Source organism: Bufo gargarizans, chromosome 3 (assembly GCF_014858855.1).
Source record: "Bufo gargarizans isolate SCDJY-AF-19 chromosome 3, ASM1485885v1, whole genome shotgun sequence".
NCBI lineage: Eukaryota > Metazoa > Chordata > Amphibia > Anura > Bufonidae > Bufo > Bufo gargarizans.
This window is the reverse complement of record NC_058082.1, coordinates 113,691,262-113,712,213: the sequence shown is the minus strand read 5'-3', so window position 1 is coordinate 113,712,213 and position 20,952 is coordinate 113,691,262. Positions and strand designations below refer to the sequence as shown.

The 20,952-nt window shown below is 44.4% G+C and overlaps 1 protein-coding gene across 4 annotated transcripts in view; it reads right to left on the bottom strand.

The window, feature by feature from the left end:
* Nucleotides 1-2,054: 2,054 nt before the first annotated feature.
* Nucleotides 2,055-20,952, bottom strand: part of R3HDM2 (R3H domain containing 2) — a 150,463-nt gene continuing 131,565 nt past the window's right edge. For all 4 annotated transcript variants that reach the window (XM_044286490.1, XM_044286493.1, XM_044286491.1 and 1 more), the window contains 9 exons: nucleotides 20,499-20,625; nucleotides 19,563-19,720; nucleotides 18,864-19,018; nucleotides 18,523-18,623; nucleotides 13,494-13,663; nucleotides 12,664-12,808; nucleotides 12,485-12,582; nucleotides 5,777-5,855; nucleotides 2,055-2,784 (listed from right to left, as the gene is read on the bottom strand). In XM_044286490.1, the coding sequence (XP_044142425.1) occupies nucleotides 2,435-2,784; nucleotides 5,777-5,855; nucleotides 12,485-12,582; nucleotides 12,664-12,808; nucleotides 13,494-13,663; nucleotides 18,523-18,623; nucleotides 18,864-19,018; nucleotides 19,563-19,720; nucleotides 20,499-20,625 (1,383 nt within the window). In that variant the 3' untranslated portion in view covers nucleotides 2,055-2,434. The remainder of the gene's footprint in view (nucleotides 2,785-5,776; nucleotides 5,856-12,484; nucleotides 12,583-12,663; nucleotides 12,809-13,493; nucleotides 13,664-18,522; nucleotides 18,624-18,863; nucleotides 19,019-19,562; nucleotides 19,721-20,498; nucleotides 20,626-20,952) is intronic.

The window sequence follows — 20,952 nt, the reverse complement described above, 5'->3', positions numbered from 1 at the left end:
TGTGATATTTTTATAGAGCCGGTCGATACAGATGCGGCGATACCTGATGTGTCTACTTTTCTTTGTTTCCCTATTTTTTTTTAAACTTTATTTTGGGAAAAGGACGATTTTTTTTTTTTTTTACTTGAAACTTAATTTTGTTAAACTTTATATATTTTTTTTTACTTTTTTTCACTTTATTTTTTGTCCCACTTAGGGACTTCAACTTTTGGGGTCTGATCCCCTTTACAATACTTCTGTATTGTGATGCATTGGCTGTAAGTGTATTACTGAATGTAATACACCTCAGCCTGCTTGCCTGTGAGATCCAGGGAACTGGATCTCACAGGCTGTCATGGAAGGCAGCCACGATGCCTAAGGAAGGCATCGGGCTGCCTTCCCTGCTATCGGGGGGTCCCCGTCACAGCAGCACGGGGACCCGATGGCAGCTCCGATCCCCACAAGTACATCGCACGTGCTGCGGTTAGCGCTGACCGTGGCATATTAAGGGTTAATGCGCTGGCATCAGTGATTTTACTGATGCCGACGCATGCAACAGGGATCCAGCTATCAGTGACTGCGCATCTCCTGCACCCGCACGATCACTGCGCCAAACATGTACGGTGCTGGTCCTCAAGTCACGGACATCTGCGCCGTACATGTATGGCACGGGTCCTTAAGAGGTTAAAAAAAGAAAATGCATATCATAATTTGGTCTAAGACCATATTATGATGTGTGTTTTTTAATGTGAACAGTTGTCAATAAAAGGATACTGATTTTACTTTCTGGATCCACCTCGCTCTCTTCCAGGTTCAACTACTAGTACCTCCGCTGATAAGTTGTACATTACATAGTGGCTGTGTTTGGAATTGCAGCACAGGCCCATTTATTTGCATGGACTCAACCTGCTCCTAGGCCATGTGACCAAAGAACAAGATGTCACTGGCTTAGAAAGAGGCTACAGTGCCCCTCTGAGCACCCAACCAATCAGATAGTGATTACCTAACCAGAGGACAGGCCATTAATATCGATGTCCTGGAAAGCCCCTTTAAGGTCCCTATCACGCAAATGAGTTTTCTGCGCGGATGCAATGCGTGAAGTGAACGCATAGCACCCGCACTGAGCCATTCATTTCAATAGGCCTGTGTACATGAGCGTTTTTTTTTTCTTTTTTTCCTCACATCATTTCTGCATTGCATGAGAATTGGAGCATGTTCTATAATAATAGCAGAAAAAACTGACTAAATTTGCTTGCGAAATGGTGCAAGTTTCACTGAACGCATCCTGACGCAATCCGTATCATTTGTGTGAAAGAGGCCTAAAGGTAGCAGGTACCTGGACTTTATTTTTTATTTTTTGCATTTCATGGATTACTGAACTGCATGTAAGTGGAGTCTGGACGAATATCAGTGTTGGGAGCGATTAATGGCTTGCAGAACAGCAATGAGAGAATGACACCAAGATACATAACACAATATAAATCATTTTTTTTTCTTTTTCTTTCTTTTTTACCAAAACTATAAAGAAAGGGACACACTTAATGTGACACATATTTTTTTTTCCATATTTAAAAAGAAAATTGGATTAAATAAAATTTACAGTGAGTACAGCCCATTTGTGCAAATAAATACCCATGTTAATGTACTCTCACAAGCATAAAAAACAAAAAAAAATAAAAAAAAAATGAAGAAAACCAAAAAAGAAAAAACTATACAATGTTCAGGACAATCAACTCCAAGAAAAAAAAAAACAAAAAAAACAAAAACAAAAAAAACATAAAAAGGCAAGTTTTCCACGCAGGGCCAAAGAAAAAAAAAAAGTTACCGTCTTTCTGTTACCCTATGGCAGTTTTATACCCGCTACAGAGCATTTCTGCTCACGATCAGAAAATGGGGGTTATGTCAAAATGAAAAGTACCGGAGGAGGGAATTAAAAAAGGAAGAATTCATTATAATTATATATATATATATATATATATATATATATATATATATATATATATATATATATATATATATATATATATATACACACACACATATATATATATATATACACAAGAAACAGGGAGAAGTTGAACAGCATGGTGACACTGGAAGAAAATGAAGTGTTGATGGACAAGTAAAAAAAAAAAAAGCAAGTGAAGGGGGGAGAGTTACACAGTATGAGTACTGGACAGCGAATCAGGAGGTCGGATGAGAAAAGGGACAAACGAGAGATGTACAACCGTAAAGGGAACTTCTGAAAGGAACAAAAAGGTGCGCGGAGGAAGTGGAGTTAGAAAGGGAAAGGCTGTATTAAGTCCAGTGTGCTTCTTTTGGGGTAGAAAGGGCAAAGAGGAAGAAGTGTGACAAAAAAGAGAGGAGGGGGGGGAGAAATATTTTACTCCTCCGGGTCTTTGCTGCAGCCCTCTTGTCCCCTTCTTTCCCATCTTCCCCCACCCATCTTCACACGCTATTGCGAGCTGGCACGTTCCAGTATGCGCAAATCATAGTTCTTCTTGATGCTGCGCAATTTGAAGCGGCTGAGCGGACTGTTTTGCTGCACTGAGGCGTTTTGTGCTGCCATGGTGCTAGGGAAGACTGCCACGATGGTATAAAAGGCTGCCAGGTCGTTGTTGTGAACTTGGCGACCATTTTCTGCAGGTCCATGGTGATCACCATTAGGCCCTGGGGCATGACCCTGAGCGTCCCTCAGCCACTGTATTTTGGCCCCAGACATTGCCAGCTGTGTAAAAAGTTTGCCTGCTTCGGCTCGTGTGATGCCCTCTGGGAGGTCTGTGATTTCTAGCACTCTGCCAAGAACTGTAGGAGAGGAATAAGGGAAAAAGAAAGCATTTATGAGAAACACACAGTACAATATCCAGAGATGTTATTAATATCACTCTTGCATAACTGCATGCAAAAGACAGCGACTGCATCAAATTTAAAGGGATTCTGTCACCTCCCCTAAGGCAAAAAACGATTTAAAACCAGCCATGCAGCACAGCTTACCTGGATTAGGCTGTGCTGTTCAATCTTGAAATCCGTCCAGCAGTTAGTTCAAAAAACGAGTTTGATCAATGAGGAAATGCGTCCTGAAGGTGCCCAGAGGGGCGTTTTTTTCTTCTGAGAGAGCCCAGTCCCGCCCCTTTTTCAGTGCCCAGCCCGCCTTCCTTTTACTTCCTAACTGCCGCCTCCAGCCTGCCACAGCCTCTCCTGCCTCTCCTCCCCCTCCCTCACGCCGAACGAAGTCTCGCACAGGCGCAGTACCCACTGAGGGCTGCGCCTGTGCGATCATCAGGAGACTGAGGGCGGCAGCTTCATCTTCGTCACTGGGCATGCGCCGAGCCCAGTGACGTCCGATGCTCGCTCTTCCCTCAGCAGGGAAGAGCGAGCATCGGACGTCACTGGGCTCGGCGCATGCCCAGTGACGAAGATGAAGCTGCCGCCCTCAGTCTCCTGATGATCGCACAGGCGCAGCCCTCAGTGGGTACTGCGCCTGTGCGAGACTTCGTTCGGCAAGAGGGAGGGGGAGGAGAGGAAGGGGAGGCTGTGGCAGGCTGGAGGCGGCAGTTAGGAAGTACTAGGAAGGCGGGCTGGGCACTGAAAGAGGGGCGGTACTGGGCTCTCTCAGAAGAAAAAAACGCCCCTCTGGGCACCTTCAGGACGCATTTCCTCATTGATCAAACTCGTTTTTTGAACTAACTGCTGGACGGATTTCAAGATTGAACAGCACAGCCTAATCCAGGTAAGCTGTGCTGCATGGCTGGTTTTAAATCGTTTTTTGCCTTAGGGGAGGTGACAGAATCCCTTTAACAGTTCTTTTCAAGCTACTGTTTAGCAAAGATATGTTTATGGATGTCTGAAGAAGTTAGCCTAAAGGAGGTTTTACATTGATTAGTTAGCAAAAACAAATGTACAAATCCTGCTCTCTGTCTACAGCTTAGGGCCTACACTGGAGCTTTACATTAGAAGGATCTCCCAACGTATACCTCCTACAGAAGGCGGCAAAGTTTACGACTGTATAGACAAAGTGTATTATCCGGTAATCGGCTCCCATGGTTTAAAGAAAATAACACAACACATATACACAGTACATGCACAGTAAACTATTTTCACCAGTAACTGTATGGAATAGTGGAGTCTAATGTACCATTACCATAATGCAAAAAAAAAAAAAAAAAAAATTTATACAAAAATCTACCAGGGTTACAGTCTGTTTAGAAAGGATCGCTAAAACCGGAGAGGGGGTGGGGTCTTCCTTTATGTAAAGTCCTGTCTAAAGCCCACAGTCCGAGAAGATATAAGTGAGGGACATGGACATGTGGGTAGAAAATATATGGAGGCAAAAACAATAATAAAATACTAATAGGAGTTTATTATAAACCACCTAATATACCAGAGTCCACAGAAAATCTACTACTAAACGAGATAGACGAGGCGGCAAATCATAATGAGGTGGTTATTATGGGGGACTTCAACTACCCAGATATAGACTGGGAAACTGAAACCTGTAGATCTCATAAAGGAAACAGGTTCTTGGCAATAACCAAAGACAATTACCTTTCCCAACTGGTTCAGGACCCAACTAGAGGGACAGCCATACTGGACTTAGTATTAACCAATAGACCTGACAGAACTACAGATGTGCAGGTCGGGGGACGCCTGGGAAATAGTGACCACAAAGTAATAACCTTCCAATTGTCATTCAAAAGAGTGTTTCTTCAGGGAGGAACAAAAATACCAAAACTTCAAAAAAAAAAAGCTAAATTTAGCCAACTAAGAGAGGCCATAGGCCTAACTAACTGGGACAAAGTCCTCAAAAATAAAAATACAGCCACAAAATGGGATATTTTTAAAAGCATCCTAAAATCTCATTGTGAGAGGTACATACCGTATGGGAATAAAAGGTTAAGGAACAAAAAAAAAAAAACAATGTGGATAAATAGAACTGTAAGGCCCCTTTCACACGGGCGTGTCCGGATTATGTCCGAATGTGCCCCGATGAATTGCGGCAAACCCACGCGAGTAGGAACGCAATTGCAGTGAGTTTTGACTGCGATTGCGTTCCGATGTTCAGTTTTTATCGCGTGGGTGCAATGTGTTTTGCATGCACGTGATGATAAACTGACTGTGGTACCCAGACCCGAACTTCTTCACAGAAGTTCAGGTTTGGGTTAGTTGTAGTGTAGATTGTATTATTTTCCCTTATAACATGGTTATAAGGGGAAATAATAGCATTCTGAAAACAGAATGCATAGTACAGTAGGGCTGGAGGGGTTAAAAAAAAATAAAAATAATTAACTCACCTTAGGGCTCTTTCACACTTGCGTTGTCCGGATCCGTTGTGTACTCCATTTGCCGGAATTACACGCCGGATCCGGAAAAATGCGTAAGAACGCATAATTTTCTCTTTCCGGATGCGTCTTTCCGGCTTTTTTGGTAAGATACTGATCCGGAAATCCTGAAGCCAACATAAACGTTTTTTTTTCCGGATCCGTCGTACTGCATTAGGGCTAAGTAGGAGCCACTGAAGTTTGGCCTAGAGTTCTCTGGCTCTATTGTATCTAGTATTTTAGTTGTATTAATAACATATTTTAGTGTTTTCCTCTCTGGTCTACTATCCAAATTGGAGAATACTAGTTTGTGCTCCCAGTCCCAGTAACTACTGAGCATTCATGCTACACCATTACTACAGACTGGAGTAATGTTTCAAGAGAGTGAGTAATGTTAGAAAAGTCCAAATAAATAGTAAGAATAAAATGGACATGACCTAGTAGCCCAAGTTATAGAAATGAAATGGAGCTATACTTGCCTATGTCTGTTGTACCCAAGTCTGTAGATGCTGACTTCAGGGCCTGCCTTTTTCCCCGGTTTCCATGTTTCATCCCTGTCTGTCCATTCAGCACCATAGGATGGAAGAAAAAAAGAAAAAGTAATCATGAGAATATGTGCATATACAGGTATCATTTATAGCCATAGCCTGAAGATTATGATCGAAAATGTCCAATAGGTTTATAAGTTTCACAAAATCTAATCGTGAAATGTAGGAGTTAAAGGAACCCAAACTGGAAATAAATGATGAAATTACACCAAACACCTGCCCCTCACTGGTTGTCAGTCTGCAACTTTTTCTGCAGAATCCTGAAAGACTGCCTTACAGAAATCCTGCAGAGAACACAGGGTTAGTCTCCTGTTGATCTGCTCTATCTTCAGATGAAACCAACCAAAAAGGCTTGATGATATTTTCCACAAACCTATAATAACTTCTCCAATATACAAAAATGGACATAACCTACAAAAATCCCCAAATTGTAAAACAGGAGGCAAAAGAACCACCCATAAAAATAGAAAATGGCTGTGCGTCTTATAAAGCGAATACTAGTGAGCGCTTCCATTATGGACACATAGGTGCAGCGAGTGAAGCGCTGTGAGCGCTTCCGGTACTCACCCTCCCTGGTCTTCCTTCCTGGGGCCGGCACTGCACTGTCCTGACCACGTACATATGGCTGGGGGCAGATATGAGGCATCTGAGGTCTGATTGGGGGTCTTTATATTGGGCTCTGATCTGAGGTCTGATTGGGGGTCATTCACATTGGGGTCTGATCTGAGATGTTATTAACATTGGGGATCTCATTGGGGCTATTTTTTTCTTATTGTCCTCCTCTAAAAAAAAAAAATTATATATATATATATATATATATATATATATATATATATATATATATATGACTGTAGAATCAGGGCAGCACACCTAGTATCAAACCGATGGGTGCCAGCGGTGGAAACACCTTATACATATACACATACTTTGTATTAAATTAACAACAGTCTATTTACACAAAAAGTTCCGATAAATAACGTTGATATACATAAGTAAAAAAAAAAAGGGTGCAACTTATATTACCAATAGGGATGAACGAATCAACTTCGGATGAAACATCCTAAGTCGATTCGCATAAAACTTTGTTCTAATACTGTATGGAGCAGGAGCTATGTATAGTATTAGAATGTATTGGCTCCGATGAGCCGAAGTTATTGCTTCGCGAAGTCTTGCGAGACTTCGCGTAATAACTTCGTAAGTTAATCTGTACTGTGAAAAACCATTTCCCGAACTCGGCTCATCGGAGCATAACGGAAACCGGACGGATCAGTTATGCTGCCTATTGACTTCTATTATGACGGAATGCCTCTTAAAGGCTTCCGTGGTGCATTCCATCATAGAATTCCGTTATATTCCGTGATAACGAAACCCATAACAGAACAGCCACCGAACCGAAACTTGAAAACATCAAATTCGCTCTTCCCTACTCACTATACATTACACTCTGGCACTTGCAGGTACCACATATTGGTGAACGTTTCTGTCAGGCTGCTCAGCCATGATGGCATATCGTAGGCAGGATCACATCATTACCATCTACTGTACAGCAGCACAGTGAGGCTGCGCGCCACCTCCCTCCCAGCTCTGCAAGTGGAGACAACCAGTCCTGCTCACATTCAAGGACAGGTTGCTGGCGCCCATTTTTAATCATTCCTAGAGAACCCCTTTAATAGCAGGAAAAAGATGTTTCAGTTGATGTGCTTTATGACAACTATGGTTTTGAAAAGATTCACACAACTTTGGCTGAAGGAGAGAAGATGAGGTATTACTTTTGAGAAAGTTGCCTTAGCCCTTAGAAAGTAATTTACAATAGACAGACATTTAATAAGTCAGTCAGTAGCATAGCAGCCGAATAGGAAGAGACGTTTTTTTCTTTCTACTATTTTTCAATTTTAAAGGGAATCTGTCACCTGCTTTTACCATTTTAAGCTGGCACCATCGCTATGTTGACTAAAGTACCTTATTTCCTGCAGTCTTCTTTTTACTTATTTTCGTTTTGTAGTTTATATATAAAAGTTTTTTTTCACTCTCCGGTGCCCAGTGACGCCCCCCTGCAGTGCCCAAGAACGCCTCCTGATCATCAAATAACCTCCCACAACCTGCACGATCATCAACCTCCTGAGGGCAACAGCCTGAAAAGTCTCACTGGGCATGCGCCGAGCCCAGTGATGTGACCTGAGCGCTGTTGCCCTCAGGACGTTGATGAAGTCGCAGGCACAGGCTGTACTGCGCCTGCGCGAGTTTTCTGGCCGCAGACAGGAAGGAGGACGGGGCATTTCTATAAGGTAGACTATGACGTGGGGAGGGGGCGGAACTGTTTGTCGGGCTGTGGGAGGTTATTTGATGATCAGAAGGCGTTCTTGGGCACTGCAGGGGGGCGTCACTGGGCACCGGAGAGTGAAAAAAAACTTTTATATATAAACTACAAAACGAAAATAAGTAAAAAGAAGACTGCAGGAAATAAGGTACTTTAGTCAACATAGCGATGGTGCCAGCTTAAAAAGGAGATTTTTGTGAAACTCACCTGTAAAATCTTTTTCTCGTCTTTTCCATTGGGGGACACAGACCATGGGTATAGCTTAGAGGTATTAGTAGGAGGGACACTATGCAAATGAAAGAGCTCCTCCTCCTCGGGCTATACCCCCAGACTCCACCAGGAGGAACTCAGGCGTTGCACAAGCAGTAGGAGAAGGAGCAAGAAAAAATCATGGAAACCATCGGACCAAGCCATAAGGTCCAACCAGAAACAGAAAAACTGAACTAAAGACCCCTCCTGCAACAGGAATAATGGGTGGGAGCTGTGTCCCCCAATGGAAAAGACGAGAAAAAGATTTTACAGGTGAGTTTCACAAAACCTCCTTTTCTCGTGCTTTTTTCCATTGGGGGACACAGACCATGGGACGTCCAAAAGCAGTCCATGGGGTGGGAAAAAATATCAGCACCGCCAGGAGGAACGCCCCAACGGTCAAACAGGAACCACAGCCTGCAAAACCCTGCGGCCAAAGCCGCATCAGCCGAAGCCAGTGAATGCAACTGACAAAAATTTGCAAAGGTATGCAAGGACGACCAGGTGGCCGCCGTACACAGCTGAGACGCAGAGGCACGACTGCGTCTTGCCCAGGAAGCCCCCTCCGCCCCAATGGAGTGAGCGGCAATTCTAGCCGGGGGAACTCCACCACAAGCGTGACAAGCCGCGGAAATAGCCAAGCAGATCCAGAGCGCCAAGAACGGCGGACGGAAGCAGTAGCCGCGAGACACACCTTCAGGACCCGTACAACATCCAGGGAATGCAGAGTGCGTTCCTTGGGGTTAGCCGGAGAAGGACAAAAGGAAGGCAGGACAAGATCCTCATCAAGGCGGAAGGGAGAGACCACCCTGGGCAAAAAGAAGGGGACTGGACGGAGCACAACTTAATCCTGGAGGAAAACCATTAAGGCTCCTGACAGGAAAGAGCGGCCAGCTTCGACACCAGTCTGACCTAAAAGCTCGTGATGGGACGTGAACTCACAGCCACTGCATAATAGCCCAGAACTTTAATCACTACGCTATGTAGCTGTATCAGAAGCTATGGTCACAAGGAAGTCCAGATGAGAACAGTCAGAGAGACCCTCCTCAAAGGCTCGAAGGGAGCCGACTGCAGAGCGCGCAGAACCAAATTGAGATCCCAAGGAGACAAAGGGGGAACATACGGGGAACCGAATGCGCCACCCCCGAAGAAAGGTCACCACCGGACCCTTAAGAGCAAGGGACCTCTGACGGCCCGCGCCGAAACCTGACCTTACAGGGAACTAAGCGACAGTCCCTGCACAAGCCCAGACTGAAGAAAAGACAGTACCATCAAGATGGAAAACCGAAGGGGGGGGAACCCCGAACCCTCAAAAAAGGATAGGAAGGCCATCCAGGTACGATAGTAAATCCGGGAGGAAGAAGACTTCCCCGGACTGATCATGGTCCTAACCACTGAATCCGAGAACCCCATCTTTATCAGGATGGCGGTTTCAACAGTCACGCCGGTAAACGAAGAGACCGCAAATTCCGGCGGAAGAACGGGCCCTGAGACAGTAAGTCCTGTCCGTCGGGAAGAGGCCATGGGGCGTCCGCCAGCAACCGAGCCACGTCCGAAAAACCACGCGCGGCGAGGCCACTCTGGGGTGATGAGAACGGTCGGAGTCCCTTCCGCCTCGAACTGGCGTAGACCCTTTGGCAGGAGAGGAAAACAGAGGAGGCTGAAGTCCTGCCACGGAGACACCTGCGCATCCATCCGTACGCCTCCGGATCACGGGCGCGAGCCAGGACCACTGGGATCTTGTTGTTGAACCCGGACGCCATTAAGTCCACATCCGGACGGTCCCATCTGTGGCAGATTTCTTCGAACCCTTCTGGATGCAGAGACCACTCGCTTGGATCCACCGTGTTGTGGCTTAGAAAGTCCGCTGTCCAGTTGTCCATTCCTGGAATGCAAACTGCTGACAACACCGGAACGTGAGTCTCCGCCCACGTCAGAATTCACTTCACCTCCTGCATCACCATCCGGCTGCGGGTCCCGTCCTGATGGTCGATATAGGCCACGGCCGCGGCATTGCCCGTTTGAACCCGCACTGGGAGGCCCGCAAGGAGAGAGGTCCAATAGGAGAGAGAGAGCGGAAAAAATCGCCCTCAATTCCAGAAAGTTGATTGGAAGGCGAGACTCTGCCGCCGGCCAAATTCCTTGAACCGTGCGAGACTGGAAAACGCCCCATCAGGATCCTTCTTCAAGTTCACCCAGGTAGCCACAGACAAATAGACACAGAGGGAGGGGGAGGGATTGGGCAACACTTATCTGCTCAGCATGCTCCCTCGATGTCCAGACCAGCAGGGATGCGCCTCTTCAGACTTCTGACTCCAATCCAGGAGAACAGTGCTCTGGAGGAGGGTAGGCAGCAGGCGTCCCAGCAGCTGGTGGGATGCCGGAGCTAACAGGTCGAGCCCGGATCCACTTATCTTCTTGGGGGGAAATGGAGGCAGCCAGGCAACGTCCCAAAGACGGCGGCGGGCACTCCACGGGGGACCAGGAAGGCGCCATGCCGACCTGTGTCCCCATCTAGAATAAAAATAACAAAAAGGAGTAGAATCAGAGAGTGTCAACCTCCTTCACCAGACACTAAGCAAAGACTGAGTTCCTCCTGGTGGAGTCTGGGGGTATAGCCCGAGGAGGAGGAGCTCTTTCATTTGCATAGTGTCCCTCCTACTAATACCTCTAAGCTATACCCATGGTCTGTGTCCCCCAATGGAAAAAAGCACGAGAAATGGTAAACGCAGGTGACAGATGCCCTTTAAGTGTGCACTATAGACTACAATTATTGCTGATTCTGATGATATTTCTTTCGCAGGAGCAATATATTACTACATTGCTTCCTCTGCAATATTAGCAGATTGCTGGAGGTTTTAGTGGCTGCACCAGTCTGCATTCCGAAAAGGGGCTGACTTGATGAGGTAAGTACTTCTATACATCCAGTTATGAGAAATAATTACAACTGTTCTTTTTATCCCTGGTCAATGTTACTCATCTTTAATTTAGTAATAAATAAAGCAAATCAGTTTGCTTAGATTATAGGCTGTCAGAAAAAAAGCTTCAAAAACAGGTACAGTATCATATCGACTTCTGGACCCCATTAGGGGTTGTTTCATCTCAAACATTGGTGGCATATCACTACGCTATGTCACCAATGTCTGATAGCTGCGGGTCCCACCTCTGCTTATCTCTAGAACGGAGAGAGAAGACCACGCGTGCGTGGCCGCCCTCCATTCATTTCTATGGGGGTGCCGAAAATAGCTGAGCACTGGCTCAGCTATTTCCGTCAGCCCAATAGAAGTTATATTCATTTCTATGGGACTTCAGAAAATTCTGTCACTCCCATAGAAATGAATGGAGGGCGGCCGCGCAAGCCTGGTCCAACCTCCTTCGATTTGTGGATTCAGTTTTAGAGATACCTGCGGGTCCCAGAGGTGGGACCCACAGCTAGCAGTCATTGGTGACATAGCCTAGCGATATGCCAAACAATATTTGAGATTACACAACCCCTTTAAAGGGAACCTGTCACCAGGATTTTGTGTATAGAGCTGAGGACATGAGTTGCTAGATGGCCGCTAGCACATCCGCAATACTCAGTCCCCATAGCAATGTGTGCTTTTATTGTGTAAAAAAACGATTTTATAGATATGCAAATTAACCTGAGATGAGTCCTGTCCCTGACTCATCTCACATACTGGACTCATCTCAGGTTAATTTGCATATGTATCAAATCAGTTTTTATACACCATAAAAGCACACAGAGCTATGGGGACTGGGTATTGCGGATGTGCTAGCGGCCATCTAGTAACCCATGTCCTCAGCTCTATACACAAAATCCCGGTGACAGGTTCCCTTTAAGTAAATACAGTATTGTGAGGCTACTCCAGTGAATACATCTCATTTGTGGACTTAACCAATATCCCGTTTCTATTAACCCTTGAATTAATTCTACTGTATGTTCCAGGACAAAAGTATGTCATTTCTGCCTTTGCTGTGTAAGGGACGCCTTAAACATTTGCTAAAAAGCAGAACATTGAATTTAACCATCATACACATAATCGCTTTATGCCACAATTGTGTAACTGTACCAGTTGTGCAGAGTAGGGCGACTGACTGTGCAATAATTGGGGGCAAACAGAAAGGTTGTACTGGAGTGGCTGTCCAAGCAAAGAGTATCGGCCATCACCTGCAAGGAAAAAGGAAGGGTGACACGATCTATACATATTCAAACAGCGTCTTTACTACAGATTTATTTTTATCTGTGTACCTTGTCCTGGGCCAACAGGTCGGGGAAACTGGGAGATGACAGATAATGGTGAGAGACCAGTGCAGACACTGTTAATGCTGGAGCCTGGAGAAGGTGTTGGGGACTGTGCTGGAGACGTAATAGGACTGTTCATAAGGTTACTAGGCTAGATAGGGAAAAAAATAATAATTTTTGTTAAAGGGGTTGACAGATTTAGAAACTCCAATCTCATAATAATCTCAAAATAGGATTGCAGGCAGTCTGCAAAAGAGTGAGGGATCCCAAGACTTCTGCGTGAACTGAGGGGCAGCCGTATGCACGACCACAGATCCATTTACTTCAAGGAGATCAGTGAAATCTGCCTTTAGCAGGACAGCGAATAGACCAGTGGTCACGCATGCACACCAGCACTAACATTTACACAGGAGACCACGTTTACCACCCATCCTGTGGAAAGGTAATGCTGTTCATGGGCTAACCTCTTTATGGCCTCACACATACGACTGTATTTTCAGTCCAAGTCCGATTTATGCAGCCGTATATATATCCCGCAAAAAAGAACATGTGCTATTTTGGTTTGTTTTGCACAAATAAATATTTTTACAGTAGGATGGGAAGTGCGGGAGGGTAAAGTGGGGGGCGCACACAGCCGGTATGCGTGTTTTGCAGACCACAAACCTAATACGGTTGTGTGCATGAGGCCTAAAACTGTTGCTTCTCCAGCTATAAAGGCATTTCAAATTTCTTATGTGTCAATGCCATTAGTAGGTAGAAACTGGTATGTACTTTGCGGTCTGCATTGCTATAACTTCCTTTACGCCATTAATCAATGACACATTTCATCTGCCTACCTGAGCGCTAGTATCTGCACCATATAGATGTTCAGGTTTCTGCCGCTGGTCAACACTAAAATATTTGCAGTGGTTCCACTGGACCATTTGCGGGTTTTGGGATGTTCCTTGAGGACCATTGGGTACATTCAACTGCATCACCACCACACCCAGACTTGAAGGGCTGACTCCTACAATAAGGATAGAACAATGTTTTTCACACTGGGTTATGGTAATCCATTTAGCAATGAAAATAAGCCTTTTAACTCATATAGAAAGTTATATGAACCCCACATTCGGGTAACATTTCAATGTGTTCAAATGCAACAAGCAGCCGATAATCCACAGGGAAAGAACTGAATGTTCCAGCCGACTTCATCCTTCCATATGTACTCTTGTCCTTCAGGCAGATGGGGACTATGTTCAGTGCTTCACTTCACATATTCCCACCTTATTTTTAGCAATCTGTACATAAAATGACTTAAATGTGACAGCTGACTGTCATCTCTCAGCAGTCAGCCACAAATTTATTGGAGTGCCGACAAAACCGTGAAACAAGGTGACCAGGATTCATTAGCAATGACTCAAGATGTCTGATATAGTAAATATCTACAATACTGGGGGGGGGCAAAAAAGTCCAAATGGATCCAGCGAGTAAAATAAATGAGTCTTTATTTCTTAATTAAAAATAAATAAATGTATAAACAAGTAATCCTCCTGCATAAAATCAACGCATCTCAACCATAAGACAGGTCTTCTTCATGGATTCATAGTATAAAGTATTCAGTTACAGGCATGTAACCGCTTTTTAAGCAAGGGGGGGGGGGGGCAGGTGAAATCAATTAAATAAATAAAACATTTCCAATTGATTTCATTCCCCCCTCTTTGCTTAAAAAGCAGTTACCATATGTTTCTCCTTATAAGACGCACCTAGGTTTTATAGGGGGACAATAAGATATATTTTATTTAATTATACCTCAGGTTAGACCACCAATCAGACCCCCAATGTTAATCAGACCTCAGCTAACAGCCCCAATAAGATCCCCAATGTTAATAAGACCCCAATATGAATGACCCCCAATCAGACCTCAGATAAGAGCCCCATGCCTCATAGCAGGCCCCAGAAGCCTCTCCATCAGCCTCATAAATATAACAAACAAAAAAACAAAAAAAACACTTACCTCACCTGCTCCTGGACGTTGCCGCTTCTCTCCTCCAGCGCGATCTGCATCCTCCTACTGTCGGCTGTGCTGTGAAAGCTGCGCACAGGGCCCTGTGAAAAAGCCAGCGTGCAAAACGGACGTCGGGCCGCCCCCCCCCCCATTCACCAGGTTCAGTATTTATGTGTTATGTACTGCACATGCCACTTTTGCTGCCTATCTGTGTCACTGGGTTTACTCTGTTTCTTCCTGCATATTGATATGCTCATTGGTCATCTCAATCCACCCAGGTGTGGCTGTGCAGCCTGTTGTGAGGTTGTGCATTTAATGAGCTGACTGATATGGAGCACATTTAATTTTCCATCTTTATTTACACAGTGCCCAGTGTAGCATATGGGCAGTGGCAATTTGATACAAACATTATTTATTTATATATGTACTGTTTTGGGGGCCTACATCCACACACTCTTGTATTTCCCCACTGAGTTTGTATTTTATACTATTTATTAATGTTTGTCAGTATGCATATATGTTAAATAAAGATTTTGTATGAACATTACCGCTGGTGTGTTGTGGAATTATAGGAGTTCATATTACTAACCATCTAATGAATGCATGAGTACATGCTTATTGCTAGCCGCCATGGTGACTTTCTTCCTCTTGAAGTTTTTATGGGTACTACTTGGGGTACATACACTGCCCGTCCCAAAAAAAAGGTCGCCACCAAAAATATTTAGTTGGACCGCCTTTAGTTTTGATTACGGCACGCATTCGCTGTGGCATTGTTTTGATAAGCTTCTGCAATGTCACAAGATTTATTTCCATCCAGTGTTGCATTTTTCACCAAGATCTTGCCTTGATGATGGTAGAGTCTGACTGCTGGGCAAAGCCTTCTCCAGCACATCCCAAAGATTCTCAATGGGGTTAAGGTCTAGACTCTGTGGTGGCCAATCCATGTGTGAAAATGATGTCTCATGCTCCCTGAACCACTCTCTCACAATTTGAGCCCGATGAATCCTGGCATTGTCATCTTGGAATATGCCCGTGCCATCAGGGAAGAAAAAATCCATTGATGGAATAACCTGGTCATTCAGTATGTTCAGGTAGTCAGTTGACCTCATTCTTGGAGCACATACTGTTACTGAACCTAGACCTGACCAACTGCAGCAACCCCAGATCATAGCACAGCCCCCACAGGCTTGTACAGTAGGCACTAGGCATGATGGGTGCATCACTTCATCTGCCTCTCTTCTTACCCTGATGTGCCCATCACTCTGGAACAGGGTAAATCTGGACTGAGACCACATGACCTTCTTCCATTGCTCCAGAGTCCAATCTTTATGCTCCCTAGCAAATTGAAGCCTTTTTTTCTGGTTTGCCTCACTGATTAGTGGTTTTCTACTGGCTACACAGCTGTTCAGTCCCGATCCCTTGAGTTCCCTTCGCATTGTGCGTGTGGAAATGCTCTTACTTTCACTATTAAACATAGCCCTGAGTTCTGCTGTTGTTTTTCTTCGATTTCATTTCACCAAACGTTTAAGAGATCGCCGATCACGATCATTCAGGACTTTTTTCCAGTCACATTTCTTCCTCGAATACGATGGGTCCCCACTATCCTTCCAGTTTTTAATAATGCGTTGGGCAGTTCTTAACCCAATTTTAGTAGTTTCTGCAATCTCCTTAGATGTTTTCTCTGCTTGATGCATGCCAATGATTTGACCCTTCTCAAACAAACATCTTTTCCACGACCACGAGATGTGTCTTTCGACATGGTTGTTTAAGAAATGAGAAGCAACTCATTGCACCAGTTGGGGTTAAATAACTTGTTGCCAGCTGAAAGATAATCGCCCAGGCAGTAATTATCCAATAGGAGGCTCATAACTATTTGTTTAGTTAAATCCAGGTGGCAACTTTTTTTTTGGACAGGCAGTGTATGACTTTACTTTTTGATCAGTTTTAATTCGATCTGATTTATTTATTTATTTTATTTATTTTTTGGAGGCTGGGTGTGTGTGTGTGGGGGGGGGGGTAGTCAGGGTCAGATATGACAACTGCTCCCCTTGCCTGTGCCTAACCGGTGAAATGCTGCAAGTCAATAAAGAGTGACTGTGGTCCTCTGAGTGGATAAATCTCTGGAATTAGAGTTACTGGAGGCTGTGCTACATTGTTACATGCACACATGCCCCTATAAGGGGTAAGGTCTAGGGGCCCCCTTTACATGGCCTGATGTAGCGAGCGATTGTTGGGAAGGAAACGTTCTCCTCCACAGTATGGAGAGGAGTGATCGCTAATGCTATTGCTCATCTACAAACATTGAGTCATTGTTTGCCGGCAGCAGATCACTGATCATACATTACGGAAAATTATGATTTAGGGGTCCGCACCAAAGATCTTATTACCCGATGAATGAGCATTTTGCTATTCGGTGGTACCTTTACACTGGCAGATTATCGGTAACGAGCATTCGTGCGAAAGCTTATCAGCGATAATATATGCCTAAACATCGAGCAGTGTAAAGGGCCCACCTTCAGAAAACTTCTGACTTGTCATAATGGCATGTGGAAGTCCTGGTATTGAAACCTCCAGCAAACAATGTAATAAGGTAGTATGCTAAGCAGAGCACTGTACCCTTTCAGATGCGATTGTCTCTCCTCAGCAGCTGACAATCGCCTTATAGAAATCTAGAACCAACAGAATACCAAGCAGCCCTAAATGAAGGAACTAGGGTTGTCACGATACCAAAAATTTTATTCGATTACAATACCATAAAAAAAATTGCGATACTCGATACCATTCGGAAAAAATAAAACACCAAAAAAAGCTGTGTGCATTCCATATTTTATGGAACCTCCGGCCCATAATAGAACAGTCCTATCCTATTTTGCTGTTTCTGTTACAGTGTTCACCGCATAGGAAATATTTTAATAGTTCCCACTTTTATATTGTTTGCAAATTTTATATGTAAAATTTTAGTATTTTGGTGTTTTTTTTTTTTACTTTTTATTTACTAACTATTAGCCCCCTTAGGGGCTAGAACTCTTGTACTATAGAGATCTATTAGGATGAATAGGACTACACACTCTCGCTGCTGCCCTGTGCTTTGTCCACAGCAGCAGCAGTGAGATTACCATGGCAGGGCTTCAGTAGCATCCTGGCTGCCATGGTAACCGATCAGAGCCACAGCGATTTCACTGCTGGGGCTCCGATCGGAACTGCCACTGCCACCAATGAAGAGGAGGGAAGGGGACCCTGTGGCCAATGCCACCAATGAATATAACAATTGGGGGGGCAGAGATGGTGTGCCTGCGGCCACTGCGCCACCAATGATACTAATACTGGGGGTTGGGGGTGCTCACTGCGCCACCAGTGGCGGTATTACATACCTGGCCTTAATAATAGGGCACAGCAATTGCCACGGTTTGGCGGATCGCTGTAACCTGTTATTGAGGCCGAGTGCAGTCTATGTGATACCGCCGCCAGCACCCGCTGCCTTCACTTGAATTAATGTGTTTTATATTCATTGGTTGCGCACTGGCCACAGCCCCCCCCCCCCTCCTCCCTGCTATCTCCCCATTGGTGGCAGCCGAGTCACGGTGGGGAGGGAGGGACTGCCTCCTTCTCCACTGTGCTAGTGAAGAGAACATGGCGCGCGCTGAGAGCGGCGTGTGCCATGTTCTCTAACTGATACTAGGCTGCGCAGCCTAGTATCGGTAAATAGTAAGACCAGGTATCGTATCGATCCAGGTCTATAAGTATCGATTGGGTATCAATACTTCGACACCCGGTGCAACCCTAGTAGGAACTCCATAGAGATGTAAAATAGAGCTGTGTGTTAATTGTAATTAATATGAATGAGTATTACATTTTAAGTGGAGTAAGAAATCTTGTACCTGAATACTGTTGTTGCATTTGTGGGGGACTGCAGGGAGAGGGAGACTGAGGCATCTGGTACTGCTCAGAACCTGGAGGAGGAAGGAATCCAACCGAAGAGCTACAAGAAATTGAACACATGTTAAAGTTAACAAATCGTGTATGTATATATATATATATATATATATATATATATATATATAAATAAGTAGGCTGTGTGTGTGTACATATATATATATACATACATAACATACACACACACACCCCCTACTTGGAGACCAGGCTGGACACAAGAGGTATATAAAGGTGGATGTTCACTAGGACTTTAATACAGACAGAGCTAGAATGATCATCAGTCTACCTGGAGCCATTTTGTTGTGCTGGTGGTATAACACTGTAGTATACTGGCATTCCTCCGGCTGGCATGGCTCCCTGCACTGACTGGTTAGCTGGTACCAGTACAGATTGCTGATAGGATTGTGGCACAACTCCCTGTGATTCATTTCCTACTGGAACCTGAGTGAAAGTGCAAAGTTGCATATAAAAACTTCACATAATGAACCTAGGAAAACTGTAAAGTCTGTAACACAATTTTTCACCCTCCTTGTCCAAGACAACATGTATTCCTACTTCACAGCTAAGTTGTGGAAATGTCAAAATAATGCATTTGAATTTGAAAAATATTTTCCTGAATATTTTACTATTATAGGAGGTGTGCAAAGGGGGTCAGAGTGGCATAAAAGCACTAAGGAAGCAGTACTCGCCTCCAGCGCTCCACCAACTGTCCAGGTCCCTGACGCTCTCTACTTCCAGCTTCTGTATTGACATCAAAGAAATGCCACAGGCAATCACCAGCGACAGCGGCGACATGCTGAAGCCAGCGATTGGCTGAGTGGGTATTGTGTGGCACTTTCTTAGTGTGTCGAGATGTGAGCCAGAAGAAGAGAAAAACGTACAGCGCCAGCGGAAATACAGATTCTTTTATGTTTTTAGGCCACTCTGACCCCCGCTACCACCATTTTTTTTTTATTGTGCTGAAAACCCCTTTTCTCACACTTACTTGATATGAAGGTAGTGGAGTGTACTGCACCATCATACTCTGCATTTGATTCCCAACACTGGCTCTCTGGCTGTTCAGCATGGCAGGACTTTGCGATTGCTGGACACCCATCATACCCTGGTAAGTTGGCGGCTGGTTGGAAATTATGGGCTGCATACCTGTCACATAAGACATATAGTTACTAAGAAGGCACAATGTAATTTGTGTGATGTAAATTAACAGTGTCCAATAAACTGTACGTGAGGCATGCAAGAATGTGAAAGAGGTGGAATTCATTCACAGCATTTGTGATCTCTGGAAACACCATAGAAATGTATAGAGCCGGTAGAAATCGAATAAACCATCTGCATTCAACAGCGTGACAACATGTCCTACATTCCAGACAAGAGGGGCTATTCTATACAGGACAGTGGAGTAAAAGCTGACACATTTCATATTTAAGGCTACCTTCACACTCGAGTTTTGGACAGATCCATCCTGGGACCTGCAAAAACTGATCCGTTACAATAACACAACCGCATGCATCATGAACGGATCCGTTTGTATTATCTGTAACATAGCCAAGACGGATCCATCATGAACTCCATTGAAAGTCAATGGGAGACGGATCTGTTTTCTATTGTGACAGATCTGTCCTCATTGACTTACATTGTGTGCCAGGACAGATTGGTTCAGTTTTGTCAAGCGGACAGCAAAAATCTGCAGGTAGCGTTTTGATGTCCGCCTCCAGAGCGGAATGGAGACGGAACGGAGGCAAACTGATGCATTCTGAGCGGATCCTTTTCCATTCAGAATGCATTAGGGCAAAACGGATCTGTTTTGGACCACTTGTGAGAGCCAGTGACGGATCTTGCAAACGGAAAGCCAAAAAAGAGAGTGTGAAAGTAGCCTAAAATGACAGAACTATACGTGTAGTCAGCACATTGAGAGTCTTACCAGGTTGTTGAGGTGGCTGGGTGACCTGTTGATTGCGTTGTGAATTGTAGGCCGCTGCGTGTGAGATAGGTCTATATTGCTGGCTAGAGTTTGGGAACTGCCCAGTAGGATAATATGAGACCTGAATCTGGAACACATAAATACGAGAATATAGTTCCCCCTAATACATTAAACATCTAATATAATATAATACATTTGAAACAAAAAATATGTAAACCATGCCCTGCATAATACTGAATGTCTGTTTTTTCTAAAGACTATCGGGTACTATATATATATATTTTTTATCTAAAAAGGTTCCAAACTAATTTTTTTTATTGCATATTCACCACGGTCGAGCTGTAAACCCACTCTGTTCACAAATATATAAAAGAACATGCTAACTTCCTGCAACTACCACTAGAGGGAGCTCAGGAGAACTAACAATTAAACTATACCTAAAAACCCAATAAAA